We start from the raw sequence: 27,500 nt of genomic DNA, 5'->3' as shown, positions 1-27,500 counted from the left end.
ACGCACGCACACACACACACACACACACACACGCACGCACACATACATGCGCACACACACACACACACATGTACACACACATATACACACACACACACACACACACAAAACCCACTCCCCATGCCAGCCAACCCCCCTCCCCCACCCCCAACTTTATCCATCCAGGAATCCATGACGACATCACTTCCCCCACCAGGCATACCACCCATCCACACTCCCCCACGCTCCTTTCCCTCCCATCCCTAAACCCACAACACACACACCTTGACTTCCTTGCCCATGTCCTTGAGGTTGTTGGCGACCTTCTGCAGCCCGTCCACGGTCAGCCTGAGCGGCGAGTAATTCATGTACAGCTTGACGTCGATGATGTCGAACTTCTGGATCAGCTGCTCCTCGTAGAACCAGTCGATCATGTCGTCCTCGGCTCGCTCGGAGCCCTGTAAGGTAAGTTGAAGTAAGAGCAGATAAGGTGAGATAAAATACCTGACCTGACCTGACCTTACCTTACCTTACCCTACGGTCCAAGAAAGGCTGTAACGACGATACAAACCAACAACCCACTCTGCCCTTACCATACCTTACCTTATCTTACCTTACTTTAACTTCCTTTACCTAAGACTAGACTGGTAGTACCTTTATTAACTTTACACTACCCTTATCTAACCTTACCATACCTTACTTTATCATAACCTTACCTGAACTTCCTTTACCTTACACTACCCTTACCTTACCCTACCCTAGCGTACCTTTCCCTACCGTACCTAACATTACTCTTACCTCTCCATACCTCAAACCTGACCCTATCCTTACCTTACCCTTACCATACCTTACCCTTACCATCCCTACCTTACTCTACCTTCACCCGCCCTATCCTACCATACCCTTACCTCACCTTACCCTATTCTACCCTATCCTAACTTAACCACACTATTCCTCACTTTGCCCTTACCTTACACTAACTTTACCTCAACTTTCTTTCTTTATTTGGTGTTTAACGTCGTTTTCAACCACGAAGGTTATATCGCGACGGGGAAAGGGGGGAGATGGGATAGAGCCACTTGTCAATTGTTTCTTGTTCACAAAAGCACTAATCAAAAATTTGCTCCAGGTGCTTGCAGCGTAGTACAATGTATTACCTTACTGGGAGAATGCAAGTTTCCAGTACAAAGGACTTAACATTTCTTACATACTGCTTGACTAAAATCTTTACAAAAAATGACTATATTCTATACAAGAAACACTTAGCAATGGTAAAAGGAGAAACAGAATCCGTCAGTCGCCTCTTACGACATGCTGGGGAGCATCGGGTAAATTCTTTCTCGTCCCAACCAATATGGGACTCCCCCTAACCCGCGGGGGGGTCTTTGCATCAACATACCTCACCTAACCCTATCTTATCTTACCCTCAACTCACCCTACCCTTACCTCCTAATACCCTATCCTCCCCTCCACTCCCCTACCTTACCCGTACCTTCAACCATACCCGAACCCTACCTTACCCTACCTGTTCAGGTGAGCGGTAGAAGACCCTGGTGAGCGTGGTGTTCTCCAGATCCAGGTCGAGGTAGCACACCACAGCGGACTCCTCCAGGTAGTCCCTGCCCTGTAGACCCGCCTTCCAGAACGCCTGGAACTCTTTGCCGATGATGTGGTCGTGGTCTTCTGCCATTCTCTCTGTGTGTTGTTTGTGGGGATGAGTGTGATGTGGTTGAAGCGGTTTGGTGTACCTGAAAGAAAACAAGACGCGTAAGGCGAAATTACTACATTTAGTCAAGCTGTGGAACTCACAGAATGAAACTGAACGCACTGCATTTGTTCACAATGACTGTAGTCCGCCGCTCGTGCCGCAAAACTCAGTGAAATTGATGAGCCTGTTTAGCGCGGTAGTGGTTGCGCTGTGTTGCATAGCACGCTTTTCTGTACCTCTCTTCGTTTTAACTTTCTGAGCGTGTTTTTAATCCAAACATATCACATCTATATTTGTTTTTGGAATCAGGAACCGACAAGGAATAAGATGACGATGTTTTTAAAATCGATTTCGGAAATTTAATTTTAATCATCATTTTTATATTTTTAATTTTCAGAGCTTGTTTGTAATCCAAATATAACATATTTATATGTTTTTGGAATCAGAAAATGATTAGGAATAAGATGAACGTAAATTTGGATCGTTTTATAAAAAAATATTTTTAATTACAATTTTCAGATTTTTAATGACCAAAGTCATTAATTAATATTTAAGCCTCCAAGCTGAAATGCAATACCAAAGTCCGGCCTTCGTCGAAGATTGCTTTGCCAAAATTTCATTCAATTTGATTGAAAAATGAGGGTGTGACAGTGCCGCCTCAACTTTTACAAAAAGCCGGATATGACGTCATCAAAGACATTTATCCAAAAAAATAAAAAACATGTCTGCGGATATCATGCCCAGGAACTCTCATGTAAAATGTCATAAAGATCGGTCCAGTAGTTTACTCTGAATCGCTCTACACACACAATACGCACACACTGACACACACACACCACGACCCTCGTCTCAATTCCCCCTCTATGTTATAACATTTAGTCAAAACTTGACTAAATGTAAAAAGAAAGAACAAACTTGGAAGAAAAACACACCAATTGTCTATTATTTAGAATCATGGGTTCGCTTATGAAACGTTTCATTATAGACAAAACGAAAGATTCCCGATCAGAATTAAAACCAAAACAATAGTGGTAAGTTATTAGAACGGTACTATGATGTATGACAGAAATTTGTTTATATAGATTCACGCACACCAGTTTACCTCGTGCGGGATTCAAACCCAAGACGCGAAAGTTCTCGATATGATTGTCATGTTATCTCTCAAAGTATCATTTACTTCCTTGTGATTAATTATCATTCATTTATAAACTGATTCGGGTATCTATTTAACAAGACGCACATTTCTTTCTGTCTTTATCTGCTCCAAAGAGCAAATTAATGAAAAGTCATTTTTCTGTCACCACGGAAATAGTTAAAGATAACTAAACCATTAATCACTGTTAGACTTAAAAAGGTGCTCCATTCACACTGCACGCCGCACATACGCAGGCAAGCGAAAACAGAAGCCCCACGCCAGAACGGAATAGGTCGACAGCAGGACTTGCAAACACTGATTGAGATCAAACGATGCAAAGTGAAAACGAACCATCAATTTCGTCTTGACAATCTTAGAACAGACCTTGCATTTACGACCTACTAAAAATGTCTCCCCCGCGAACGAACGACGAAGAATATATAATTCTGCTGACAAGACTTGACAGTCGAATCGTTTTTTTGTTTTACGCATAAACAATTCGTGGACGTGTTATTTTATTCAAACTTTCTATAAGCTGGAAAAGGTATACTTGCGCTGGCTATCTAGCACATTTTCGAACGGATTTTTAAGCGTACAAAACGTGGTGGATTTTTGTTTGATTGTGTGTGTGTGTGTGTGTGTGTGTCGTTGTGTGTATGTGTGTATGCGTGTATGTGCCGTTGTGTTTGTGCCGGTGTGTGTTTGTGTGTGTGTGTGTGTTTGTGTGTGTGCGTGTGTGTGCGTGTGTGTGCATTGTGCGGGAGTGAGTGCGTGTGTGCGTGACTGAGTGCGTGCGTGCTGCGTCAGTACTTGCGTTCGTGATTGTCTGTGTGCCTGTGTGACTTGGTATCAAGTATTTCTGAATCAACTAAACTCTTCTATAAGTATAACTGATGAATACTTGACAGTGACATGTCTTCTCTTACAGTGACGGAGAGAGACAAAATAATTACCCTCGTCAGTAAGTGCAACGATGACACACTCAGTCAGTACTGTATACGTACACACCCACCCACCCACACACCACAAACAAGAAAGACACACTTAGAATGATAAGACCTTTAGGCCAACAACAAAAAAGTTGTATGTTTCTGGTCACCCGACCCTACCTAGTTTTTTTCCCGCCGACCCTAGACTTTTTTTTTTATTGCATTTGTAAAAAAAAAAGACTAAATGTAAAAAAGAGAGAAAAAGCGTCAAAACGAAAGTAACAGACGGCAGACGACACAAGGGGGATAACCCCGCATCCCTTTTGTCTCATTTGTTTTGTAATGTGTCACTGTATAGCAGTATTTTCTACCCTGACAAAAAACAAAAAAACAAAAACAAAATCCCTAGCTACATACCCTATTTTGTGTAGCCATGCCCAGAAACATACAACTTTTTTTGTGTGTGGCCTTAACAGGCTCTGTCAGTCATTGTCACATTGAATCAGTAAATAAATACACCCAGCGTTCAGTGCTTGACCTAGACTTGTCAGTGGTACACGCACACACACACTGACTAAACAAAGAATATCATAGTAAAATGAATGACGATGAGAATAATGCATCCACATTCAGTCAGTCAGTGCAGTCCGACAGGCAGTCAGTTAGTCAGTCACTAAATCAGCGCATAAATCCACACATTGTTTACTGACCTGGTCTAGACTGTTGTCTCACCTTCAGTTTATAGCAACGTGACACTCAGTGTGTTGAGAAGCCAACACACGAAAGTCACAGCACTGAGACTGTGAACACCGTACCACTGACTTCTTTTCGCGGAGATACACGTTCTACTGGACACATTTCTTTTTTGCGAAGATACATCAGTGACTGAACTGACACACTTCTTCTTACGTAGCGTAAAAAACGTGCAGGTCGGGGGGAGTCCGGTAGATTATAACACACTACACGACGTGTACATACCGTTCTGATGAAAAGGCCGTCTGAGTACTCACTGGCTATGTATGCGCAGTCGGCTCGGGCTAAGCACGGTGTGTTTTATATATATATATTGCTGTCTGCTGGTACACGTGTAAGGCGCTGGCTTTACTGAAACCGGTTGTTACTATCAGCGTGGGTTCAACCCCCAAGTTCGGCGCGGGATGTGTGTCCCAGAGTCAACTTTGTGCAGATTCTCCTCGGTGTCCGAACACCCCCGTGTGCACGCATGCGCACGATAAAGATCCCAGGGTCACAGCAAAAGCCTCAGGCCTTGGAAACACGAATACATGCATGCAAAAATATGAAGCCCGGGTGTCCGTTCGGCCAACAGCCAATAAAGTAACCATTTCAGCACTGACCCATAGACCAAATAGCTCTATGACTGACCCAAGACGACCCAACCCCGGCCGGTCCCCAGCCCACTTCAGGTCTCCTCTAGCAGCCGGCAGCTAGCTGTCTACATCCCCCCCCCCCCTCCCCCCTCCCCCTGCATTTTTATTTTTTATTTTCATACAAAGCCGGGTTTTCCCGTGTAACATGCCCCTAATGGCTTTGCCGTGAGGGCGTAAAACTTACATTTTCTCTCTCGGTGCACGTGTACTGTTTGACGCACTGACACACCTGAGCAAAATATGCACTCACCACTCAGTGTTTTTATAGATTGCGTTGTTTGTGTCGACAATGTAAACATTTGGCGAGTTAGCTCCCTTTGCGCAGACTGACGGGTTTTTTGAGCTGCCGGTTTGTTGATACCACAGGCACATGTCACCGTGACTGGATTGAGGGATGGGGGTGGCGGGTGTTGGTAATGTGTGTGTGTGTGTGTGTGTCACGGTTTGTGTGTGTGTTGTGTGTGTGTGTCACGGTGTGTGTCACGGTGTGTGTGTGTGTGTGTGTCACAGCAGTGAGTGTGTGCCTTGTGCGTGTCAGTGTCACTGTGTGTGTGTGCGTACCGTCATGTACGTGCGTGCGTGCGTGCGTGCCGCGTGCGTGTGTGTGTGGGGGGGTAACAGTGATGTGGTACGTGTGCGCGCTTGTGTGTACCACGGTGTGTGTGTGTGCGACGGTGTGCAAGAGCCTCCGAGAGAGAGGGGGAGGGGGGGGGGGAGTGAGCGAGCCTGAGAAAGAGAGAGAGATTTATTTTTTTTATACCACAAATAAAACAAGTCGCGTAAGGCGAAATTACTACATTTAGTCAAGCTGTGGAACTCACAGAATGAAACCCGGCTGAACGTAGTCCGCCGCTAGTGCAAAACGGCAGTGAAAGTGACGAGCCTGTTTGGCGTGGTAGCGATTGCGCTGTGCTTCATTGCACGCTTTACTGTACCTCTCTTCGTTTTAACTTTCTGAGCGTGTGTTTAATCCAAACATATCATATCTATATGTTTTTGGAATCAGGAACCGACAAGGAATAAGATGAAATAGTTTTTAAAACGATTTCGGAAATTTAATTTTGATCATAATTTTTATATTTTTAATTTTCAGAGCTTGTTTTTAATCCAAATATAACATATGTATATATTTTTGGAATCAGAAAATGACGAAGAATAAGATGAAATTGTTTTTGGATCGTTTAATAAAAAAATAATTTTAATTACAAGTTTCCGATTTTTAATGACCAAACTCACTCATTAGCTTTTAAGCCACCAAGCTGAAATGCAATACCAAACCCCGGCCTTCGTCGAAGATTGATTTGCCAAAATTTCAATCAATTTAATGGAAAAATGAGGGTGTGACAGTGCCGCCTCAACCTTTACAAAAAGCCGGATATGACGTCATCAAAGGTATTTATCGAAAAAATGAAAAAAACGTCCGGGGATATCATACCCAGGAACTCTCATGTCAAATTTTATAAAGATCGGCCCAGTAGTTTAGTCTGAATCGCTCTACACACACACACAGACAGACAGACAGACAGACAGACACACACACACACACACACACACACACATACACACACACACACACATACACACATACACATATACACCACGACCCTCGTCTCGATTCCCCCCTCTATGTTAAAACATTTAATCAAAACTTGACTAAATGTAACAAGTCGCGTAAGGCGAAAATACAACATTTAGTCAAGTAGCTGTCGAACTCACAGAATGAAACTGAACGCAACGCAACGCAGCAAGACCGTATACTCGTAGCATCGTCACTCCACCGCCCGTGGCAAAAAAGGCAGTGCCCGTGGAATTGACAAGAAGAGCGGGGTATTCGTTGCGCTGAGAAGGATAGCACGCTTTTCTGTACCTCTCTTCGTTTTAACTTTCTGAGCGTGTTTTTAATCCAAACATATCATATCTATATGTTTTTGGAATCAGGAACCGACAAGGAATAAGATGAAAGTGTTTTTAAATTGATTTCGAAAAAAAAATTTGATAATAATTTTTATATATTTAATTTTCAGAGCTTGTTTTTAATCCGAATATAACATATTTATATGTTTTTGGAATCAGCAAATGATGGAGAATAAGATAAACGTAAATTTGGATCGTTTTATAAAAAAATTTTTTTTTTTACAATTTTCAGATTTTTAATGACCAAAGTCATTAAATAATTTTTAAGCCACCACGCTGAAATGCAATACCGAAGTCCGGGCTTCGTCGAACATTACCCGACCAAAATTTCAACCAGTTTGGTTGAAAATGAGGGCGTGACAGTTCCGCCTCAACTTTCACGAAAAGCCGGTTATGACGTCATCAAAGACATTTATCAAAAAAATGAAAAAAACGTCTGAGGATATCATACCCAGAAACTCTCATGTCAAATTTCATAAAGATCGGTCCAGTAGTTTAGTCTGAATCGCTCTACACACACACACACACACACACACACACACACACACACACACACAGACGCACATACACCACGACCCTCGTCTCGATTCCCCCCTCTACGTTAAAACATTTAGTCAAAACTTGACTAAATGTAAAAACGGAATGCTCCCTGCTTTTCAAATGTGGTTTTCTTTACAGAAGAGTTCCAAGACGCGGACAGCTGTGTGCAATCAGGTGGGTACATTGGATCACTTTTAGGCAATGAAATATGATTTTCATCAGGTCAAGGTGAAGGATGTTTAGCTTAACAGTTATGTGCAGTTACTGGGGTTTTCCATTACACTAATTAACAAAACCATTTTGAATAATTTGCATTTCAATCGCCCATAGATTTACTTTCACATGGCGTCAAGGACGCCATGTTTTTTTGATGACAGGGAGTGATTTTTATTTGAAAATAACGAATTCGTCTGTGCAGTTACTTTCTGTGCAGTTACCTGCCAGAGAAGTAACTGCATGGACCTATTTAGTAACTGCACTGAGACATCATGGTAACTGCACTGAAATGCTTGTAGATTGCATACCATTTTTATTCTATATTCTGTATTATGGACAGCCAATTATACAAAAAGGATGGAAAACCAACCAGCATAAATATAGGTATTATATAGAGTCTTATTCAAAATAAAGTAATTTACTTTACTCAGGAACTGCTACAAGTTTCCTGGTAACTGCACTGACGAGTCAGGTAATTGTACAGATCTCTTTTTAGTAACTGCAGAGAATTTGTCAAAATATGTTTTTTATTTATTTTACTTTTTTTTCAAGTGACAAAAAATACACACTGTTTGTTGTAAGAATGAGGTGCCACATTATTATCTTGTTTTCTGAGATCTTGTAACAATAATACAAGAAGAAGAGCAGTTAGTAGTTTACTGGTAACTGCACAGATCTATATAACTTAATATAAGTAACTGCAGAGAAGTTTTCAAAATATGTTATTTATTCATTTTACCATTTATTTTTCAAGTAAAATAATACACCCTTGTTGTTGTAAGGATACGGTGCCACATTATTATCTTATTTTCTGAGATTTTGTAACGTATGTACAAGAAGAAGATTGATCACTAAGTAGTCTGCTGGTAACTGCACAGACAGACTGGTAACTGTACTGACAAAAAATATAATGCAGCAGTGTAAAACGATTTTCGTTGATTTTAACTTCATAAGGCAGCAGACAATAATTTTTTGCAACTATATACTGGTATAGTGCATTGGGAATTACAAAAGTCTTTATTATTGTTCAGCTGAAGATGGCGCTTTCGGCAGCAGAAAAGCAAAGACGTTACAGGGAGAGGAGAGATGCTGACCCTGCTGCAAGAGCAAAGTTCCTAAAGCAGCAAAAAGAGAGATACAAGGAAGACAAGGAGAAAGGCCTCAGGAAGCGTGTGAAAGACATGACCGATAGAGAACACAGAGCTGCTTTGAAGGTGTGGAGAAAGCAGAAACGAGTCACAAGAAAGAAACAAAAAGAACCGGAGAAAGTGGAAGAAATTATGCATAATATATGGTATGCTATTGGTTCTGTTTCACACAAGCACAACAATATAAAAAAATCGTTTTACATAACAGGCCAATTATCGAAAACATTTTACTGATATATAAAATTCATTTCCATAACAAAAATAACCCTTCGTTTTCTAGTAACACAGTGTCTTTTACTAGAAAATGTCTGTGCTGTTACCAGATGTCCATGCAGTTACATGTACCTATGATTGAAGAAAATGCAATTTAAAAAACAATCTGTTAAGTCAAGACCACAAAACAATATACAGTGCTTTGAAAACAGCAACAAATATAGTTAAGACATATAAAATGATAGTTTTAAACGTATGTCTGTGGTTTTTTTGCTCGAATGGGGTTGATGCGCAAACAAAGGGTCCGTGCAGTTACCGAACGTCCCTGTTGTTACCAAGCATAAAACTTTAAAAGTAAAGCTATATTTAAAATAATTTATCAAATTCAGTCAATTGTGGTATAAGTTGAAAGGTTTCAACAACTTTCAAATGATCATATGTATATTTTGGCAGCAAACAGATCAGTTTGGACATCACTTCATTTACATGCATTTGATAATGACAATTTTGTTTTAATTTGGATTAAATAATTGCATTGATAATCATACATTTTGGTATCCATTCTTTAGCACTGGGTTTGCATAGCATTTGCTATATGAAAACTTGCCTTTTGGAAAACAATTATGTAGGAAAAATAAAACTTGTTCATGGTAACTGCACAGACATTTTTATAAATGTAGTGGATATTTTTTTATTGTTAGATACATTTGCAGTTGTTATTAAGCTCGCAAATTTTGGCACAAGATAGACAAAAGGATGTTTAATAACTTTGCCTGATAAAATTTTGAAATTTTTGATGTTGGATATATCTCCGTTTTGTCCGTCTGAAATCTGTGCATTTTTTGAAAAAGTCCCATATAATATTATGCGTCTAAAACTTGTGAACAGGGAGCATGTGTGGAAAGTTTGCCTCCCAATAAAAGCAAGAGTATTCCTTCTTTAACAAACCGGACAGTTATTTCCGGAATTTGTCTTTTAATCACTCATTCACAGAATCGCTCAATTCATTTTGTAAGGCAAAAAAAAAAAAAAAGGTGTGGTTACGGTAACATAGCCAAAAAAAATAGGGTAGGTAGGTAGGCAATCACTTTTTTTTTTAAACTTTTTTTTCTAATGTGTACAAATTAAACCTACTTGACAGGGAATTAGTGTGCGACACGGGCGCTTTCGCTTTCATTGCGTTTTTTGCACTCGGTTTTTTTTAAATTTTTTGTGTGACAAATGTAATAAAAAGTTATAGGATCGGCCCCTAAAAATAGGGTAGGTCGGGTTACCGTAACCACACCTATTTTTTTTTTTAGGCCTAAGCTCATGAACGGTTTCCATTTGGAATCATTCATGCTCTCGGGACAATGAAATAGGTACACAACACCTTCAGATTCAAATGAGATCCATATATTAATTTTTGTGACTCAGCCAGAACAGTGGCAAGCCAAATATGTTCCAACACACTCTTTTTCAGTTCAAAAGTTCTTTTTTTTATCAGCACATTACTGATTATAGAAGACGGGGGTTCATATGTGTATCTTAATTGGAATTGAAATTATTCACACTACTCAGACCTGTTATTTTCTCTCAGAAGTTAATTTGCATTAAACAAAAAAAATCCCAACCTTCGTTTCCTTGCATGTAAATTAGGCTGCATACAGACTTGACCATTTTATTGAGTCACTTGAGAAAAAGTGACTCTATGTAATCGGTCAGTGTTAGTCTGTCCGGCCGGCCGTCCGGCCGGCCGTCCGGCCGTCCGTCCGTAGACACCACCTTAACGTTGGACTTTTCTCGGAAACTATCAAAGCGATCGGGCTCATATTTTGTTGGCTAAGGCAATGGCTATTTTGCCGGTACCGGCAACGTAGCCTACAGGCTACGTTGCCGGTACCGGCAAAATAACGATATGTTACGGTAGAGGCTATTTTGCCGGTTGGACGCTGCTGAAGCTAGTAAAGTGAAACGTCTAGTCGGATTCTCCATCTCACATACGGACGTTGAATATACAACAAGTCATCGTCACATCTCTCTCTCTCTATGATCATTGTCGCTGACTCTCTGTCTCTCTGTCTGTGTGTGTGTGTGTGTGTGTGTGTGTGTGTGTCATTCATAGCAGTTCCTGCACCAGAACCTGGTTTTTGGTCTTGAGCGTTTTCCAGCGTATTGCAGATGGAGGGATCTGAGACATGAATCACATGAAATAGATTGAGTATTCAACAAGTCATCGTCACATAGTGCACACACAGTGCGGAGAGAAGACCGTACAGCCGAGTAGACGTGTTGGACGGCTGTGGTGTTGTTGTTGGTGGTAGTGGGTTTGGGGCGGCTGTCATATCATACACTAGTTCCACAACCGCTACATGAGACGTCAGGCCTTGGTGCGACTGAACCATCCTCTTGAGACGTCGTAGGCCTTGGTGCAAATGAACCATCCTCTTGAGACGTCGTAGGCCTTGGTGCAAATGAACCATCCTCTTGAGACGTCGTAGGCCTTTGTGCAAATGAACCATCCTCGTGAGACGTCGTAGGCCTTGGTGCGAATGAACCATCTTCGTGAGACGTCGTAGGCCTTGGTGCGGATGAACCCTCCTCGTCAGACTGTGGTGTTGTTGTTGGTGGTGGTGGGTTTTGGGCGACTGTCATATCATACACTAGTTCCACAACCGCTACATGTTTTCCAGATCCCCACATTTTTACAACAGAATCTAACACGCTCAATTTCTCTTGGAAATCAAAGTTGTTTTCTGCAGCTAAAGAAGCCAATTGTTGTCTGAGGTGGAGGGCTCGCCGGTATCGGTTGTTTGCTGTGACAATGCGTGGACGAGGCGTCGTTTCGACTGTCACAGGTAGTCGTTCTTCAACAATGTCAGAAAGTGCCTGAAAGAATCGATGGCCGCGTTTGTAGTATTCAAGTGTCCACCGTTGGGCAATCAATTCAGTGTCGAATAAATCACGACCGCATATCTTTCTCACAGCGAAGATATGTCGACACGGTTGCGACATGGACTTGTAGAAAGTACAATCACAGGATATTGGCGTCACGCAGATTTCCCCTTCTGAACTGGTCACGGAAAAGTGTCCGTTATCCTCTTGGAGTACGACATGGCCTGCACGCTCCAATTGTTTGTAGAAGAATGAGAGAAAGAGAAAGAGAAAGAGAGAGAGAGAGAGAGAGAGAGAGAGAGAGAGAGCGAGAGAGAGAGAGAGAGAGAGAGAGAGAGAGAGAGAGAGAGAGAGAGAGAGAGAGAGAGAGAGAGAGAGAGAGAGAGAGCCTCTACCGGCAAAATAGCCTCTACCGTAACATATCGTTATTTTGCCGGTACCGGCACCGGTACCGGCAGAATAGCCTTTTCGTATTTTGTTTAGTCGTGACCTCCAATGACCTCTACACTTTAACGATGGTTTCGTTGACCTTTGACCTTTTTCAAGGTCACAGGTCAGCGTCAAAGGAAAAATTAGACATTTTATATCTTTGACAAAGTTCATCGGATGTGATTGAAACTTTGTAGGATTATTCTTTACATCAAAGTATTTATGTTGTGGAGATCGCTAGATACCACTGGAATCGAATGGAAGGATATAGAACATTATAGAACTTACTTTGATTAAGTGCGCAGTCACTCATGACGTAAGCGTAGACGCTCATCGAACAGATGGAACTGTGTAGATCTAACCAGATTAGTGTCGATGTTTCCCGAATATTCTCGTATGTCCATTAACTATATAAGTAGGGCTGCGCACACGTATTGTTGTTCTTTACCAGTCTTGCACTTGTTCTTTCTTACACTGTGCTGAGAGATATTGTCACCGTTGTTCCAGCTGTTAATAAATCTACAGAACCTACACAAATCGTTGTGTCTCCTTTGCGACTGAGAGTGACGAAAGGAAAAACACGACAACTGGCGTCGCCGACAGTTACTTCCCTTGTCTATTCGGAGTGACTTATTACTGCAAAATGACGGAAACAGAGCAGCTGATAACGCTTCTAAGGGAGCAGTTGGAGCAACAGCAACGCCAGCACAAGGAAGATATGGAGCAACAAATGCACCAGATGGAGATGATGATGAAAGTGTTCAGTGGTGCCGCAGCTTCTGCCAGGGAGGAAAGCTACGACGATCCGAGTGCTTCGAATCTACGTTTTCCCATTACTACACAGGCAGCTGCAATCCCATCTTTTGTTGCGTTTGATGCAACATCGGAACTGTGGCCTGACTACTGGTCAAGATTTTGCACGTTTGTGGTCGCCAACTCCGTACCGGAGCAGCGCAAGGCTCAAGTTTTCTTGACGAATCAGACTGCTACGGTCTACAAACAACTGGCAAATCTGGCTACTCAGCAAAATCCGCCCAAGGACATCAACAGTTTGACAATGGACGAAATTGTCAAATTCATGAAAGAACAGTTCGACCCGAAACTCTTCATAGTGCGAGAACGTTTCAAGTTCTGGAGTGACATGAAACGGAAGCCAGGCGAAACTCTCCAGGAGTTAGCAGCGCGCATACGCCAAGACGCCGCTACCTGTGACTTTCCTTCGATCAAAAACCCACAAGACGAAGCTCTGAGACAGAGATTCATATGTTCTGTCAACAATGAGGCTGTCTTAAAGGCTCTATTCAAGATCAAGGACACAGAGCTGGATTTCGCACGTGCTGTCCAAGTCGCGATTGAGACTGAAGACGCAGCGAAGGTTGCCAAGGAAACTGTCTACGGTTCCAAGACCATGCCAGTCAACAAGGTCCACCAGAACAAGACTACGGGTCCACGAAAGAACCACAAGCAGTCTAATTCCACAGACAGGAAGTGCTACCGATGTGGAAAGGCCCACAAAGCAACAGACTGCCCCTACAAAGAAGCCAAATGCCGATACTGTGACGTCACAGGACATTTGGAAGCTGTCTGTAGAAAAAAGCAACATCTGAATCGGGAACGACATTCCCAGGCTTCCGTGAAGAGAGTCACGAAAGCAGAGCTTGTCAACGCGATCCTCGGTGAAGTTCCCCAAGATACTCCTAGGTTGGATGTACCCATAACAATCCAGGACCGACAGTTCACCATGGAACTGGACACCGCAACTACAGGAAATTTTGTTTCTCTTCCGGTCTGGAGACAACTAGGAAAACCGAAGCTGGATGACGTCACACATCGTTACGAGTCTGCCAGCAAGCACGACCTGCCCGTGCTGGGAACTTTCATGGGCCAAACCAAGGATCCAGTGACTGGTAAGCAAAGCTCAATTCCGTACATCGTCACCAAGATCCCTCATCTGAATCTGCTAGGACGCAACGCAATCCAGACTCTGGGAATTTCTGTGGACAATGCTCTAGGACTGAGGAGCATAGAGAGTCACGCTAAGAGTGAGGGTGCAAAACCTACGCATCCAGCGACCTCCAACGCGCCTTATGCTGCCCTGCAACGAGATTGTCACAGACTGTCTGATAAATTCCCAAATCTCTTCAAACAAGAATTGGGATGTCTCAAGGACTTCGAACTGGACGTGAAGTTCAAGTCTGATGCGAAGCCGGTTTTTCACAAGGCACGTCCGGTACCTTTCGCTCTTCGTGATGACCTCGCCAAAGGCTACGAAGAAGGCATCGCCAAAGGAGTCTGGAAGCCAGTCCAGTTCAATGAATACGGAACGCCAGTGGTACCAATTCGTAAGGCACAAACCTCGGGCACCCTGAAGCCCAAGCTACGGATCTGTGGTGACTACTCAGTGGGCATCAATGATCAGCTTGAAGATCACCGTCATCCAATGCCACTCCCAGAGGAACTGATGCAGAAGCTAGGAGGTGGATTCGGATACACCAAGATCGATCTTGCTGATGCCTACAACCAGATCAAGCTGGCACCAGAGAGTCAACGCAAGCTAGCCCTCAGCACTCACCGTGGGGTACTCCTGCAGCAACGACTTCCTTTCGGGATAAAGTCAGCACCTGGTTACTTTCAAGAGATCATGGAAAACCTGACCTGTGATCTACCTGGTGTTGCCGTCTTCCAAGATGATATACTCGTCAGCGGGAAGGACGCCAACGACCACCTGAGCAACCTGGAACGTTTGCTCACTCGTCTGAACGACAAAGGACTCAGATGTCGTCGTGAAAAGTGCGAGTTCGCACAAGCCAGTGTGGAATACCTTGGACATACCTTATCGGCCGAAGGGATCTCCAAAGGATCGAAGGTCGAGGCAGTTTTGAAAATGCCAGCCCCTACGGACGTCTCAAGCTTGAAGTCTTTCTTGGGCTCAGTTCAGTTTTACGGGAAGTTCATCCCTAACCTGGCCAGCATGGCAGAGCCGCTCTACCGCCTGACGAAGAAGGCGAACCCCTGGAAGTGGGGAGATGAGGAACAGGCAGCATTTGAACAGTTGAAAAATGTGCTTTCCTCGGATCAAGTTCTGGTACACTTCGATCCAAACAAGACTTTGGGACTAGCTTGTGACGCGTCCAACGTTGGAATTGGAGCAGTCCTATTTCATCGCTATCCAGATGGAAGCGAGCGCCCAATCGCCAACGTGTCCAAGACTCTCACGGCTGCAGAAAGGAACTACAGCCAAATCCACAAGGAAGCCCTGGCCATCATCTTTGGCTTGCGGAAGTTCTACCAGTATCTCTACGGACGTCAGTTCATACTGGTGACAGATCATAAGCCGCTGACATCACTTTTCGGACCGAAGAAAGGGACTCCACTGCTCGCAGCTAACAGACTAGCTCGGTGGGCCCTGTGGCTGAACCAGTTTAACTACACCATCGAGTACCGGAAAACAGCGGATCATGGCAATGCAGATGCCCTTAGTCGCTTGCCATACGGACATGACATCGACTTCGACAGGGAGGAAAGTGGTGAAGACATGGACATGGTGTGTGCCATCAAGGTTCTCAGTCTTCAAGTCCAGCCTGTGGATGCCAATATCCTCCGTCAAGAGTCAGGAAAAGATCCAGTGATATCTACTGTGATGCGCTACGTCCGTGAAGGCTGGCCACCAAAGAACGCTGAGATCAATGAAGATGTCAACAAGTTCCGGAAGTTGTCGGACTCTCTCAGTATTTGCCACGGATGCCTCGTCCATGGATCGAGAGTGGTGATTCCACAGAGCCTGCAGTCCAAGATCCTTGATCTGCTGCATCTCGGACACTTCGGCATGGAACGCATGAAACAGTTGGCAAGAACTGCTGTTTACTGGCCCGGTATCGATGCTGCTATTGAGATGGCTACTCGACGATGTGACTCGTGTGGTGAACATCAGAACAAGCCATCCAAGCCTCCAGTTCACCCATGGATGCTACCAGAAAAGCCGTGGAGCCGCTTACACCTGGACCATGCAATCAACTTCATGGGTAGAGACTGGCTGGTGATCACGGATGCTTACTCCAAGTATCCATGCATTCATCCTACGTCATCCACGTCCTCTAGAGCCACTCTAGACCTGCTGGAAGAAGATTTTGCTCATTTTGGATTGCCTCACACACTTGTCACTGACAACGCGCCGACCTTCACTTCTGAAGAATTTCAGAGCTGGTGCAAGGAACGGGGGATCACGCACCTGACAGGGGCACCATATCATCCTGCTACCAATGGAGCCGCCGAACGTTTGGTGCAGACATTCAAACAAGCACTGAGAAAATCTTCTTTGCCACCGAAGCGTGCTCTTCAAGAGTTCTTGATGCAGTACCGGAGAACGCCGACATCCTGTGGTTTCTCTCCGAGTGAACTCTTGAATTCCAGGCAGTTACGGACAAGGATCGACACTCTGCTGCCCTCGCCAGCCCACATCGCTCAGGGCAAGCAATCCAAGGAGGCATCCAAGTCTCAGATGACTCCAGACTTGAAAGCTGTCGTCAAGGTAACCAGACAGTACAAGGCCGGAGATCCTGTGTATGCTCTGTACCATGGACCTCGCCGAGACAAACAACCCCGATGGGTACCAGCAGTCATCAAGAAGTCTCTGGGTACTCGCTGCTTCAACGTCATGGTCATTCCTCATGGTCCAGTATGGAGACGACACTGGGAACAGCTACAGCCACGCTACACCACTGAGGAAGACAATGAACCTGGTGAGGAAGTGGACACTGTTTCTGAACTTGTAACAGATCACCCCATGGAGATCTTAGAAACTGTGCCACAAACTCGGAGACAGACCAAACCCAAAGGTACTCCATCCGTTCCAGAGTATGGACCAGACAATCCAAGACGGTCAAAGAGAACACGCAAACCCACAGAGAGACTTTGCTGTTGATGCTTCAGGAGTAGCATCAGTTTAGGTGGGGAGGTGTTGTGGAGATCGCTAGATACCACTGGAATCGAATGGAAGGATATAGAACATTATAGAACTTACTTTGATTAAGTGCGCAGTCACTCATGACGTAAGCGTAGACGCTCATCGAACAGATGGAACTGTGTAGATCTAACCAGATTAGTGTCGATGTTTCCCGAATATTCTCGTATGTCCATTAACTATATAAGTAGGGCTGCGCACACGTATTGTTGTTCTTTACCAGTCTTGCACTTGTTCTTTCTTACACTGTGCTGAGAGATATTGTCACCGTTGTTCCAGCTGTTAATAAATCTACAGAACCTACACAAATCGTTGTGTCTCCTTTGCGACTGAGAGTGACGAAAGGAAAAACACGACAATTTACATCTGTAGCCTTTTACGAACGTTATCAGAAAAACAAGGGAGATAACTAGCCTTTTCTGTTCGGCAACACACAACTTAACGTTGGGCTTTTCTCGGAAACTATAAAAGTGACCGGGCTCAAATTTTATGTGAACGTGACTCATTGTGTTGTGAATAGCAATTTCTTCCTGTCCATCTGATGCCTCATATAATATTCAGAACTGCGAAAGTGACTCGATCGAGCGTTTGCTCTTCTTGTTTACTATGTTTTAATTCTACTACGGTTGGGTAAATAGACCCACCAGCCTTTGTGTGTGTGTAGAGTAGCTTCCCTTGCCGTTACATCAAAGAAAAACCGCCAGCTAATTTGGAGTGAAGAAGGTAAAAGAAGTTGTTGAGAGAAATTTCCAGTTTGCTTCAGCAGTTCAGTTCATATTAATTTTGATCATGATTATATTTGCATGCATGCAGAAAGTGAAAACATGATGTTATTGTCAGTCTATGTAAATGCCAATGCCCCAGTGGAAACACGAAAGTGATGTTCAGCCAACTTCAGGTTGCAGAGATCACAGAACTTGAGAAGCTTGCTGTCCGATTCCGAAGTCAAAGGCATCGCCATGGCAAGCAATTCTGAACAGGGTCTCTCTGAGGTGAAGATTGAAATTGATGTAGCGGAGGAGATCTTACCATCACTGCTGTTCCTAACTGAACAAAAAGGTGAAGTAGATTGCAGAAAACAAGGGGGTATTTTAAGGCACAGTAACTTGAGTAAGCCTCCCGTAAACCATCACAGATACTGTCAGGCTTTTACACACATTACAAACACCCTTCCATTTGAACGCTCACCAAACGGGAACATCCCAGGTGCCCTCCGTAAAGAGCGAGCAATTTTCAAAGAATTTATTTTTGCGTGGTTTATCTTACCCCTGAGCCATCCTAAACCCGCGTGATCCAGTTTCTCTTTTTCACAATGTAGTCGTCAGTTAGTTATTTGATTGCGACTCGATGTGAGCTCCCTATCTGCAATAGCACGTTATTATGTACCTCTATGCACGAAACAAACGGCTGTGGTTCACAAGAACTCTAGCGATGGCTTTTGACTGTTCAGAGGAACTGGCGATGCCTATAAACCGTCATCTGCTAGAGAACCACGACCTTGCGTGATCCTGTTTCCGGGCTTTTCTTTTTTCAAACTTTCAAAACTTCGAATTGTACTGATCTTGTCTTGATGAAAAAAGAATTCTTTTATGAATTAAGAATGTTTGTGTAACAAGCTGTCAATTTATTATTTAGATGTTAAAAGTTAGGTCTAGCGCCAAAACGCACCACGGTCCGATTGTCTCTGAGCAATCGGCGCAAAATTAATTCTTTAAAAATTGCTCGCTCTTTACGTAGGGCACCTAGGATGTTCCCGTTTGGTGAGCGTTCACAATGGAAGGGTGTTTGTACTGTGTGTAAAAGCCTGACAGTATCTGTGATGGTTTACGGGAGGCTTACCGTGCCTTTAAGTTGAGGTGAATTTAAAGGCATAAGAGTTAAGACACATTTTGAAAAGATCATCTGAAAAGCAGGGTCAGTTTAATTTTATAAAGAGCAGAAGTGTTTAAAGGCACAGTAAGCCTCCGGTAAACCATCACCGATACTGTCAGGCTTTTACACACAGTACAAACACCCTTCCATTTGAATGCTCACCAAACGGGAATATCCTTGGTGCCCTACGTATAGAGCGAGCAATTTTCAAAGAATTTATTTTTGCGTGGTTTATCTATTCTTACACCTGAGCCATCGTGAACCCGTGTGATCCAGTTTCCCCTTTTCACAATGCAGTCGTCAATTTGTAATTTGAATGCGGCTCGCTGTGAGCTTATCTGCAATAGCACGTTATTATGTACCTCTGACTTGTCACGAAACAAACGAATGTGGTTCATAAGAACTCGAGCGATGGCTTTTGACTGCTTATAAACCGTCGTCTGCTACGAAAACCACGACCTTGCGTGACCCTGCTTCCGGGCTTTTCTTTTTTCAAACTTTCAAAACTTCGAATTGTACTGATCTTGTCTTGATGAAAAAATAATTCTTTTATGATTTAAGAATGTTTGTGTAACAAGCTGTCAATTTACCGTAAAGTACCTTGTAAGCGCCCACCCCCCCTGTGCACCAATTCCGACCCAAAGTAGGGGGTGGGCGCTTACTAGGTACTACACCCTATGCACGAGCAGTTTTCAGTAAGAAATGTGATCTTTGATCTCTTCGTAATCATATCTTCTTTCTTTTTTCATCTTCCATTGTTTTTCTTGTTCGTATTGTCATTAGAAGAGTTTAGGGAGACAAATGTCGTCGCATCCTTTTCTTGTCTATTTTACTTGGCCAAAGACTGTTTTCGGCAGAAAGAGAGAGAGAGAGAGAGAGAGAGAGAGAGAGAGAGAGAGAGAGAGAGAGAGAGAGAGAGAGAGAGAGAGAGAGAGAGAGAGAAATCAGAGAGAGAGATCACAGAGAGAGATCACAGAGAGAGAGAGAGAGAGAGAGAGAGATCACAGAGAGAGAGAGAGAAATCAGAGAGAGAGAGAGAGAGAGAGATCAGAGAGAGAGAGAGAGAGAGATCAGAGAGACTCAGAGAGAGAGAGAGCTTCTTCTTTTCCTTTCCGGCCTGGTGACGTAACAGGGTATCGCGATTCTCTCGCCATTCTCGTATCCTTTTTCTATCTACCCCAAACTCACTTGTTGTTTGCGACACATTTCCATTGGCGTTATTAATCAAATAGTCAAGAGCTGACAGCTTAAATGCAACGGTGTACGATTTGATCCGCGGCATCTTGTAATCATTGACTTGCAGGCGTTTGATATGGTTTGCAAGAGCGGAGGGAAATCATTCACAAAACTAGCAGATCAAGTGCGGAATTTTTATTACCCCTGATTTCAATGGTGCAAAGTGGGGGGTGGGCGCTTACAAGGTACTATACCCTATGCACGGTTTTGGACTAAAAGTGGGGGGTGGGCGCTTACTCGATACTGGGCGCTTACAAGGTACTTTACGGTATTATTTAGATTTTAAAAGTTAGGTCTAGCGCCAAAACGCACAATCATCGCTCCACGGCTATTGCCAGTTGAAGGGAAGTAACTCATTTTTGACCTGAGTTCAGGATGGGTCCGATTGAGATGGTCTCAATCCGAAAAATTAATTCTTTGAAAATTGCTCGCTCTTTACGTAGGGCACCTAGGATGTTCCCGTTCGGTGAGTGTTCAAATGGAAGGGTGTTTGTACTGTGTGTAAAAGCCTGACAGTATCTGTGATGGTTTACGGGAGGCGTATTGTGCCTTTAAGGGTAGGGGCGTCTACTGTATTTCAAACTAGTAAGGCAGTTGTCAAAGTCAATGGGAGAACTCCCGATAAGAAAAATCACATGCTGCGTGAAGAAAAGACTTGCTACTAGTACTAGTAGTATTACTGCCATACCTAAAATTTCTTATGTGATGACTTTTCAATTTCTTACTGTAACAGTCTGTGTTGCCATGAACGTAACCTGTACTGATGATAACTTTGCCCTCTTTTAATGTGAACGGAAACATAAAATTTGCTTTAATGAATACTGTGGTGCACAAGGCTTACAATTTTGGAAGCTCAAGTCTATTTTATGTAATTTAGTGGTGATAGTAATGCCACTGATAGTGATAGAGGGGGATTCTGTTAATGATGCTACTGCTGGGTGTTTTTGTGTGTGTGCCGTACCAATACTACCATACCTGAGGTATCTGTTTTGAGAATACTTTCATCGCTTCCTCTGAAGACATAGTATGGATGCCTATAGATAGTGGTGTGATTGAAATGGGACATTCATACATGTATGTGTCATCTTCTTACGGGCACCCTCAACAAAAGCTTTGAACTGTTTCTTTTATTTACAGCTCTTCTTGGCAAGCGTCAGAGACATTCCAAGGATCAGGATACTACTGAACTTGAACCAGCGATCAAACAAAGTCTTGGCTCGAACGTCCAGGCTCCAACAGGCCCAAGTATTAACACACCCAAAGTTATCCTTATCAAGCAGGAGCCAATAACAGCGGATGGAACAAATGTGATTGTAAAAGATGAGCCAATCACAGAGCTTGAGACAAGCCCGGTTTTTCGAGAGAAGCCATTCACAGAGAGCAGAACATGTCATGTCATAAAACGGGAACCAGTCTCAGAGATTGAAAGTGAAACAGATGCTGTCAGCCTTTTGGGACCAGTCACAGACAGCAGAGGTACTGCGCATTTTAAGCTTGAACCAATCGCAGAGCTTGAGACTGATGCCGTCATCGAGCATGAACCAACCATGAACCTTGTAACGGACACTAAAATCGGGTTGGAACATGTCAGGGACATTGACGTGGTCGTTGAGCATGAACCAATTACATGCGAGGTACATATGAAATTGGGATCAGTCTTACCAAATGAGACCAATGCAGGCAAGAGGGAGGTCTTTACTCATACCAAGGCTCATGTGGATGAACATCGTAACTGTTCAGTCGCAACAGGGCAAGGATCTTTCCTGGGACCAAAGCAGGAACCTGTCTCAGACTTGTACAACATTAAGCAAGAAGCAAGCACAGAGTCGGAGGACTCTCTCACCAAGAAAGGAGAAGCAAGCAAGCAATCGCAGAGAAAGACAGAAGGAGCAAGCACTAAGGAGAAGACAAAATCACAAAACAAAGAAGCGCCAAGGACAGAAAAGGCGCCACCAAAGAGGAAGAAAGGGCAGCAAAGCGGGAATGGGAAAGGCGTTCAGAAGAAAGTTTCCACGGCAACATCACTTCAAGCCAAACAGAGACCCCAGAATGCTAGGCCAAAGGCACACGGAGCAGAACAACCATCTACTTCCGCCTGTAGATCAACTGAACATCCACCTGAAACTAGGACTAGGAGCCTGGAGAGCTCGAGAGCGGCTTTAATAGCAGCCACGCTGTCGCATTCTGGCATTAGTTCATCACTCAAGATGATTATTCTGATGTGTTTGATTGAGGACGACACTGACCTGATAATGGTGGTACTTTCGTATGCCTTAGTAATATTAGCCAGGACAGAATCGGACAGCTCAGATTCCGATTCAGATAGCTCTGATTCAGAAGATGATATGCTGGCAGTCATGGCATTGGCAGCAATGTGCTAGCCACAATATGATGTTGAGCAGAAATTCTAGTCTAACTCACAGTTCTAGTTTTAAGGTACATTCTCACTTCCATAGAGATGTTCAGAATCAGAGCATTCTTCCACTTGTTCACATACCAAAAGTTAAAAGCCTGGCAGCTTCCTGTGCAGAGTAAACATTGTGTTGCCAAATGAATGAATTTAACCGATTTGAGTGACATTGGTGTCCCTTGCAAAATAAATTCACCAACAAATTTCTAATCTGCATGGGTGGAATTCTTCCGGTATATGCCGGAAATCCGGATTCATAATGTCTGTGGTGACTTTTTTTTGGTTGTTCCGTTATACAAATCCTCCCTAACCCCCCCCCCCCCCCCCCCCTTGAAATTCTTCAGGATTGATGCCATTTTTCAGTCCCACCCATGAATCTGCATAGGTAGCAGCCAGGTTGTTGATTGTTGGTATTTGTCTAAGTGGAAGGATGCCTTTGGTTTTGTGAAACCCCCCGCGGGTTAGGGGGAAGAATTTACCCCCCGCGGGTTAGGGAATTTACCCCATGCTCCCCAGCATGTCGTAAGAGGCGACTAACAGGTTCTGTTTCTCGTTTTACCCTTGTTAAGTGTTTCTTGTATAGAATATAGTCAATGTTTGTACAGATTTTAGTCAAGCAGTATGTAAGAAATGTTAAGTCCTTTGTACTGGAAACTTGCATTCTCCCAGTAAGGTAATATATTGTACTACGTTGCAAGCCCCTGGAGCAATTTTTTGATTAGTGCTTTTGTGAACAAGAAACAATTAACAAGTGGCTCTATCCCATCTCCCCCCCTTTCCCCGTCGCGATATAACCTTCGTAGTTGAAAACGACGTTAAACACCAAATAAAGAAAGAAAGAAAGGGTTAGTGAAAGTCTTTACAGATCTCAGATGTTGAACATGGTTGCTTAAATAAGAAGGAATGTATTTTTGTGTTTGTGTGATAACTTTTGTTTTGCTGCAGCTAGCAGTACTGAACCTTGAATATTTGGGCCAACTTTTGTTTTGCTGCAGCTAGCAGTCCTGAACCTTGACTATTTGGGCCAACTTTTGTTTTATTGCAGCTAGCAGTACTGAACCTGGACTATTTGGGCCAACTTTTGTTTTGCTGCAGCTGGCAGTACTGAACCTGGACTATTTGTGCCAACTTTTGTTTTGCTGCAGCTAGCAGTACTGAACCTTGAATATTTGGGCCTGTCTTCTTTCTTTGTATTTGTGTTTGAACGTACTTTAGTTTTGTTAAAACCGGCAGTGAAGCATTGAGAGTGACCAGTAAGAACAAACTACTTCTTTAATGAATGTTATTAGGGTTTTTGAGTCACTTGAGAAAAAGTGACTCTATGTAATCGGTCAGTGTTAGTCTGTCCGGCCGGCCGGCCGTCTGTCCGGCCGGCCGGCCGTAGACACCACCTTAACGTTGGACTTTTCTCGGAAACTATCAAAGCGATCGGGCTCATATTTTGTTTAGTCGTGACCTCCAATGACCTCTACACTTTAACGATGGTTTCGTTGACCTTTTTCAAGGTCACAGGTCAGCGTCAAAGGAAAAATTAGACATTTTATATCTTTGACAAAGTTCATCGGATGTGATTGAAACTTTGTAGGATTATTCTTTACATCAAAGTATTTACATCTGTAGCCTTTTACGAACGTTATCAGAAAAACAAGGGAGATAACTAGCCTTTTCTGTTCGGCAACACACAACTTAACGTTGGGCTTTTCTCGGAAACTATAAAAGTGACCGGGCTCAAATTTTATGTGAACGTGACTCGTGTTGTGAATAGCAATTTCTTCCTGTCCATCTGATGCCTCATATAATATTCAGAACTGCGAAAGTGACTCGATCGAGCGTTTGCTCTTCTTGTTATTTGCAAATATGATAAGCTGGAAACTCAGGGATTGAGCCAGCTATTGTTGGAGATTTTGTTTGTTCGCTGATCAGCTCAGAACGATTTGTTTGATGTGCTATTATTTCACATGCCTGTTTGTTTCTTTTCAAATTGAGTTTTATTTTTGTCAAAGGTGCGTATTAAACCAGGTTGGTTAAAGGCATACAGTTACCATTTTCCATGTTAAATTCTCTTTTTCCATTGACATGCTGTTTGCTGAAAAATAAAGCAGTGAAGCGTCAGTATAAAGAAAAGGACTTGTTTTTTCCCATATCTGTCCACTGTTGACAGGAGTCAGTAAACGAATAAGAAACTAACACTTATTCTGGTTGTTGTGTGGTGGTATTGTTTGTAGGCAGAACCTCCGTTAACCTTCACCCGTCTGGGTTATCAACTACACACGGACGTCATCGTGGGGCTGTGCGGACCCATGCTTCTCATTTCCTTCTTTGAGAAACATGGGTCCGCACGGCCCCACGATGTTTGTAGTCTAAATATTACCGTTTTTTTAATTACTTCTCGGTGAAATTTTAGGACATGAGCTTTTTAGGTGCCTGAGGCATTCTTAAAAGCTCATTAAAAAATTCCAACTAGTTAAAATATTTGCAATTAAACACCCTTCTGGGTCCACACGGACCCACGACCACCGGCGAAGGTTAATGATTGTCTTTCTGTTGTTTGTATCCGAAGTCTTTCTTTGTTGTCGACATCCACTAAACACTAACAACATTCACTGATTCACCAACAAAACCGAACACAAACCTTGTAAAACTGGTGACAAAACTTCACACAGCTCGTACAGACTTACACACATGCATTTTGCATATGCATTCCAGGGCAACAAAATGAACACACAATACCTTTAAATTTGAGTAAGATCCAGATAATAATCTTTAATGTTGTCAATCAGTCAGAACGATGGCAAGCCAAACACACCACACTCCCTGCTTTATTTCACATAATAATTCACTACCTGTATCACACTATCAAACTGTTCCAAGATTATTTACAACCACACAGAAAATGTACTGTAAAAGACTTTGCTAATTTGATGGCTGTACAAATAGTCGCCCATATTCATTCTGCCCGCCGTCCAAGCTGCAATCTACTGGCTTAGACAGCGCACAAGTTGCCTTGCAAAATTAATGAACAAATTCCGAGTTTAACTTCTGAAATCATTCATATTTTGGCATATTTGGGGGGTACCTATTGTCTGAAGAAAATGTAATGCCCAGTATCGATTGAACATGTTTGTTAAAGTTGACATAGAAACATACTTCTCGTTCAGACAGGTACAATTAGTTCGTACACGCAGATGAATTTATGAGCAAACGCAAACAATTGAAGTACAGTCTGTCAGTCATGCATCGGATCAAATTCAAGCTTTCACATGAAATGCATACATGTACAGCAAATGACCTGGTGAGGGAACAAAAGAGTACTGACCATTTACATGAACACACTCTAAAGTTGATTGCGAAGTTGTTCATGATATAACTAGCATTAGCAAATAATTTATATCAAAGCTCACCGATGGTAGACTATTGATGGCTTATAAGCGAGATCAGAGACAAAGAACTGTTACTGAACGTTTCTCAAAGCTTGTTCGATGGTTTTGATTTTTAGTGTGGTAAAGCAGGCTATGTTACAGTAAAAAAGAAAGCATGGCATACTCCCGATATAGCCCCGCGGAAATGATGTCACATACAGGAAAAAAAAGTCAACATTTTCAGGGTGTTTAGGGTGACGGCAAAGCTCACATGGGGCTAAATCTCTATTTTGCTGAAAGCAGGTGGCTGGTTTAACTCCATTTTTTCAAAGACATCCCTCATGTTAATCTGGTTTGAGAAATGTTTTGTTGCCAGACAACCACTACAGAACAAGACTGATAAGGAAGTGACCAGTTGATAAAATGACACAATGTCTGAAGCACATCCTCAAAAAACGACAGTATTTTCATCAAATACATACGTTCACTTACACATTTTTTTTAAAGAATTTTGCCTGACAAGACACAATTCTTACAAGTCAATCACACTGCAGTTTAAAAAATAAACCAAAAAAGAAATAAAGTAACAACTCTCACATGCATTTTGTAAATCGTTTGTACACAGCTTAGCAAACTCATCTACCTTATGATCTATACATGTATCAACATGTGTCTACACCCTTCTGCTCATTGACACAAATAAAACATGTGCCACTTGTGACACAAACACACACACTCCTGCCCAGGCATACAAGTCACTCAGCGCAGTAAATGCAACAACATAGCAACGCAGACCCTAAACTGTGTGGATGTACAAATATTGAAAGAACGAGCACAAAATCATCATTGTATATTAGTATTGATACCCAGACAGGGGAAGACAAAAAAAGGTTCCCCAAAGCATGGTGGCAGTGGCAGCAGACAAATGCCGTGAATACAAACTCACTTTCAAACATTTTTTCATCTGCCTCACAGGGCTAAGCTAAAGCTGACAACCATACATGTGCACACAACGTCACATCACAAACATGTCACTGACGCCACCCTTTAGTTTAGCTCATCCCTAAACACTTCTACAAACCTCGTCTTGGAGGCTAGTTTTCTGACACTTTTAAGAATTTACGTGCATCTATTTGTTTGCATGTTTGTTTCTTTCTGTTCTTGGTTTCGGGTTTAGGAGAGAAAAGATC

General features: G+C 42.9%; 3 protein-coding genes across 6 annotated transcripts in view; 1 reads left to right on the top strand and 2 right to left on the bottom strand.

Moving 5' to 3' along the window:
* LOC138973056 (uncharacterized) overlaps positions 1 to 4,844 on the bottom strand; it is a 6,197-nt gene extending 1,353 nt beyond the window's left edge. The window contains exons 1-3 of one of the 4 annotated variants that reach the window (XM_070345716.1): positions 4,730 to 4,844; positions 1,505 to 1,674; positions 264 to 437 (exon numbers count right to left, since the gene is read on the bottom strand). In XM_070345716.1, the coding sequence (XP_070201817.1) occupies positions 264 to 437; positions 1,505 to 1,669 (339 nt within the window). In that variant the 5' untranslated portion in view covers positions 1,670 to 1,674; positions 4,730 to 4,844. The other 3 variants (XM_070345715.1, XM_070345714.1, XM_070345713.1) reach the window with 3 other exon arrangements.
* A 2,893-nt stretch (positions 4,845 to 7,737) lies between these two features.
* On the top strand, positions 7,738 to 25,075 carry LOC138973054 (uncharacterized). Its single transcript, XM_070345709.1, has 4 exons — positions 7,738 to 7,767; positions 8,841 to 9,103; positions 18,332 to 18,492; positions 21,679 to 25,075. The coding sequence occupies exons 2-4, from the start codon at positions 8,847 to 8,849 to the stop codon at positions 22,920 to 22,922; spliced, it is 1,662 nt and encodes a 553-aa protein (XP_070201810.1). The 5' UTR covers positions 7,738 to 7,767; positions 8,841 to 8,846; the 3' UTR covers positions 22,923 to 25,075.
* A 613-nt stretch (positions 25,076 to 25,688) lies between these two features.
* Positions 25,689 to 27,500, bottom strand: part of LOC138973046 (mitochondrial import receptor subunit TOM40 homolog 1-like) — a 9,225-nt gene continuing 7,413 nt past the window's right edge. The window contains exon 7 of the mRNA XM_070345704.1: positions 25,689 to 27,500. This exon is cut by the window's right edge and continues 1,615 nt beyond it. The gene's annotated coding sequence lies outside the window, so the exon portion shown is untranslated.

This window comes from Littorina saxatilis, linkage group LG8 (genome assembly GCF_037325665.1).
Source record: "Littorina saxatilis isolate snail1 linkage group LG8, US_GU_Lsax_2.0, whole genome shotgun sequence".
Lineage (NCBI taxonomy): Eukaryota > Metazoa > Mollusca > Gastropoda > Littorinimorpha > Littorinidae > Littorina > Littorina saxatilis.
The sequence above is the reverse complement of the archived record's forward strand: the minus strand, read 5'-3'. Positions and strand labels throughout refer to the sequence as shown.

Excerpts from the sequence above, each read along its gene's own strand:
- LOC138973054 (XM_070345709.1), top strand. The coding sequence starts at position 8,847 with ATGGCGCTTTCGGCAGCAGAAAAGCAAAGACGTTACAGGGAGAGGAGA. Across the intron at positions 9,104-18,331 it reads GAAATTATGCATAATATATG|GTTGCAGAGATCACAGAACT; the intron begins GTATGCTATTGG and ends AGCCAACTTCAG. Across the intron at positions 18,493-21,678 it reads GTTCCTAACTGAACAAAAAG|CTCTTCTTGGCAAGCGTCAG; the intron begins GTGAAGTAGATT and ends TTTTATTTACAG.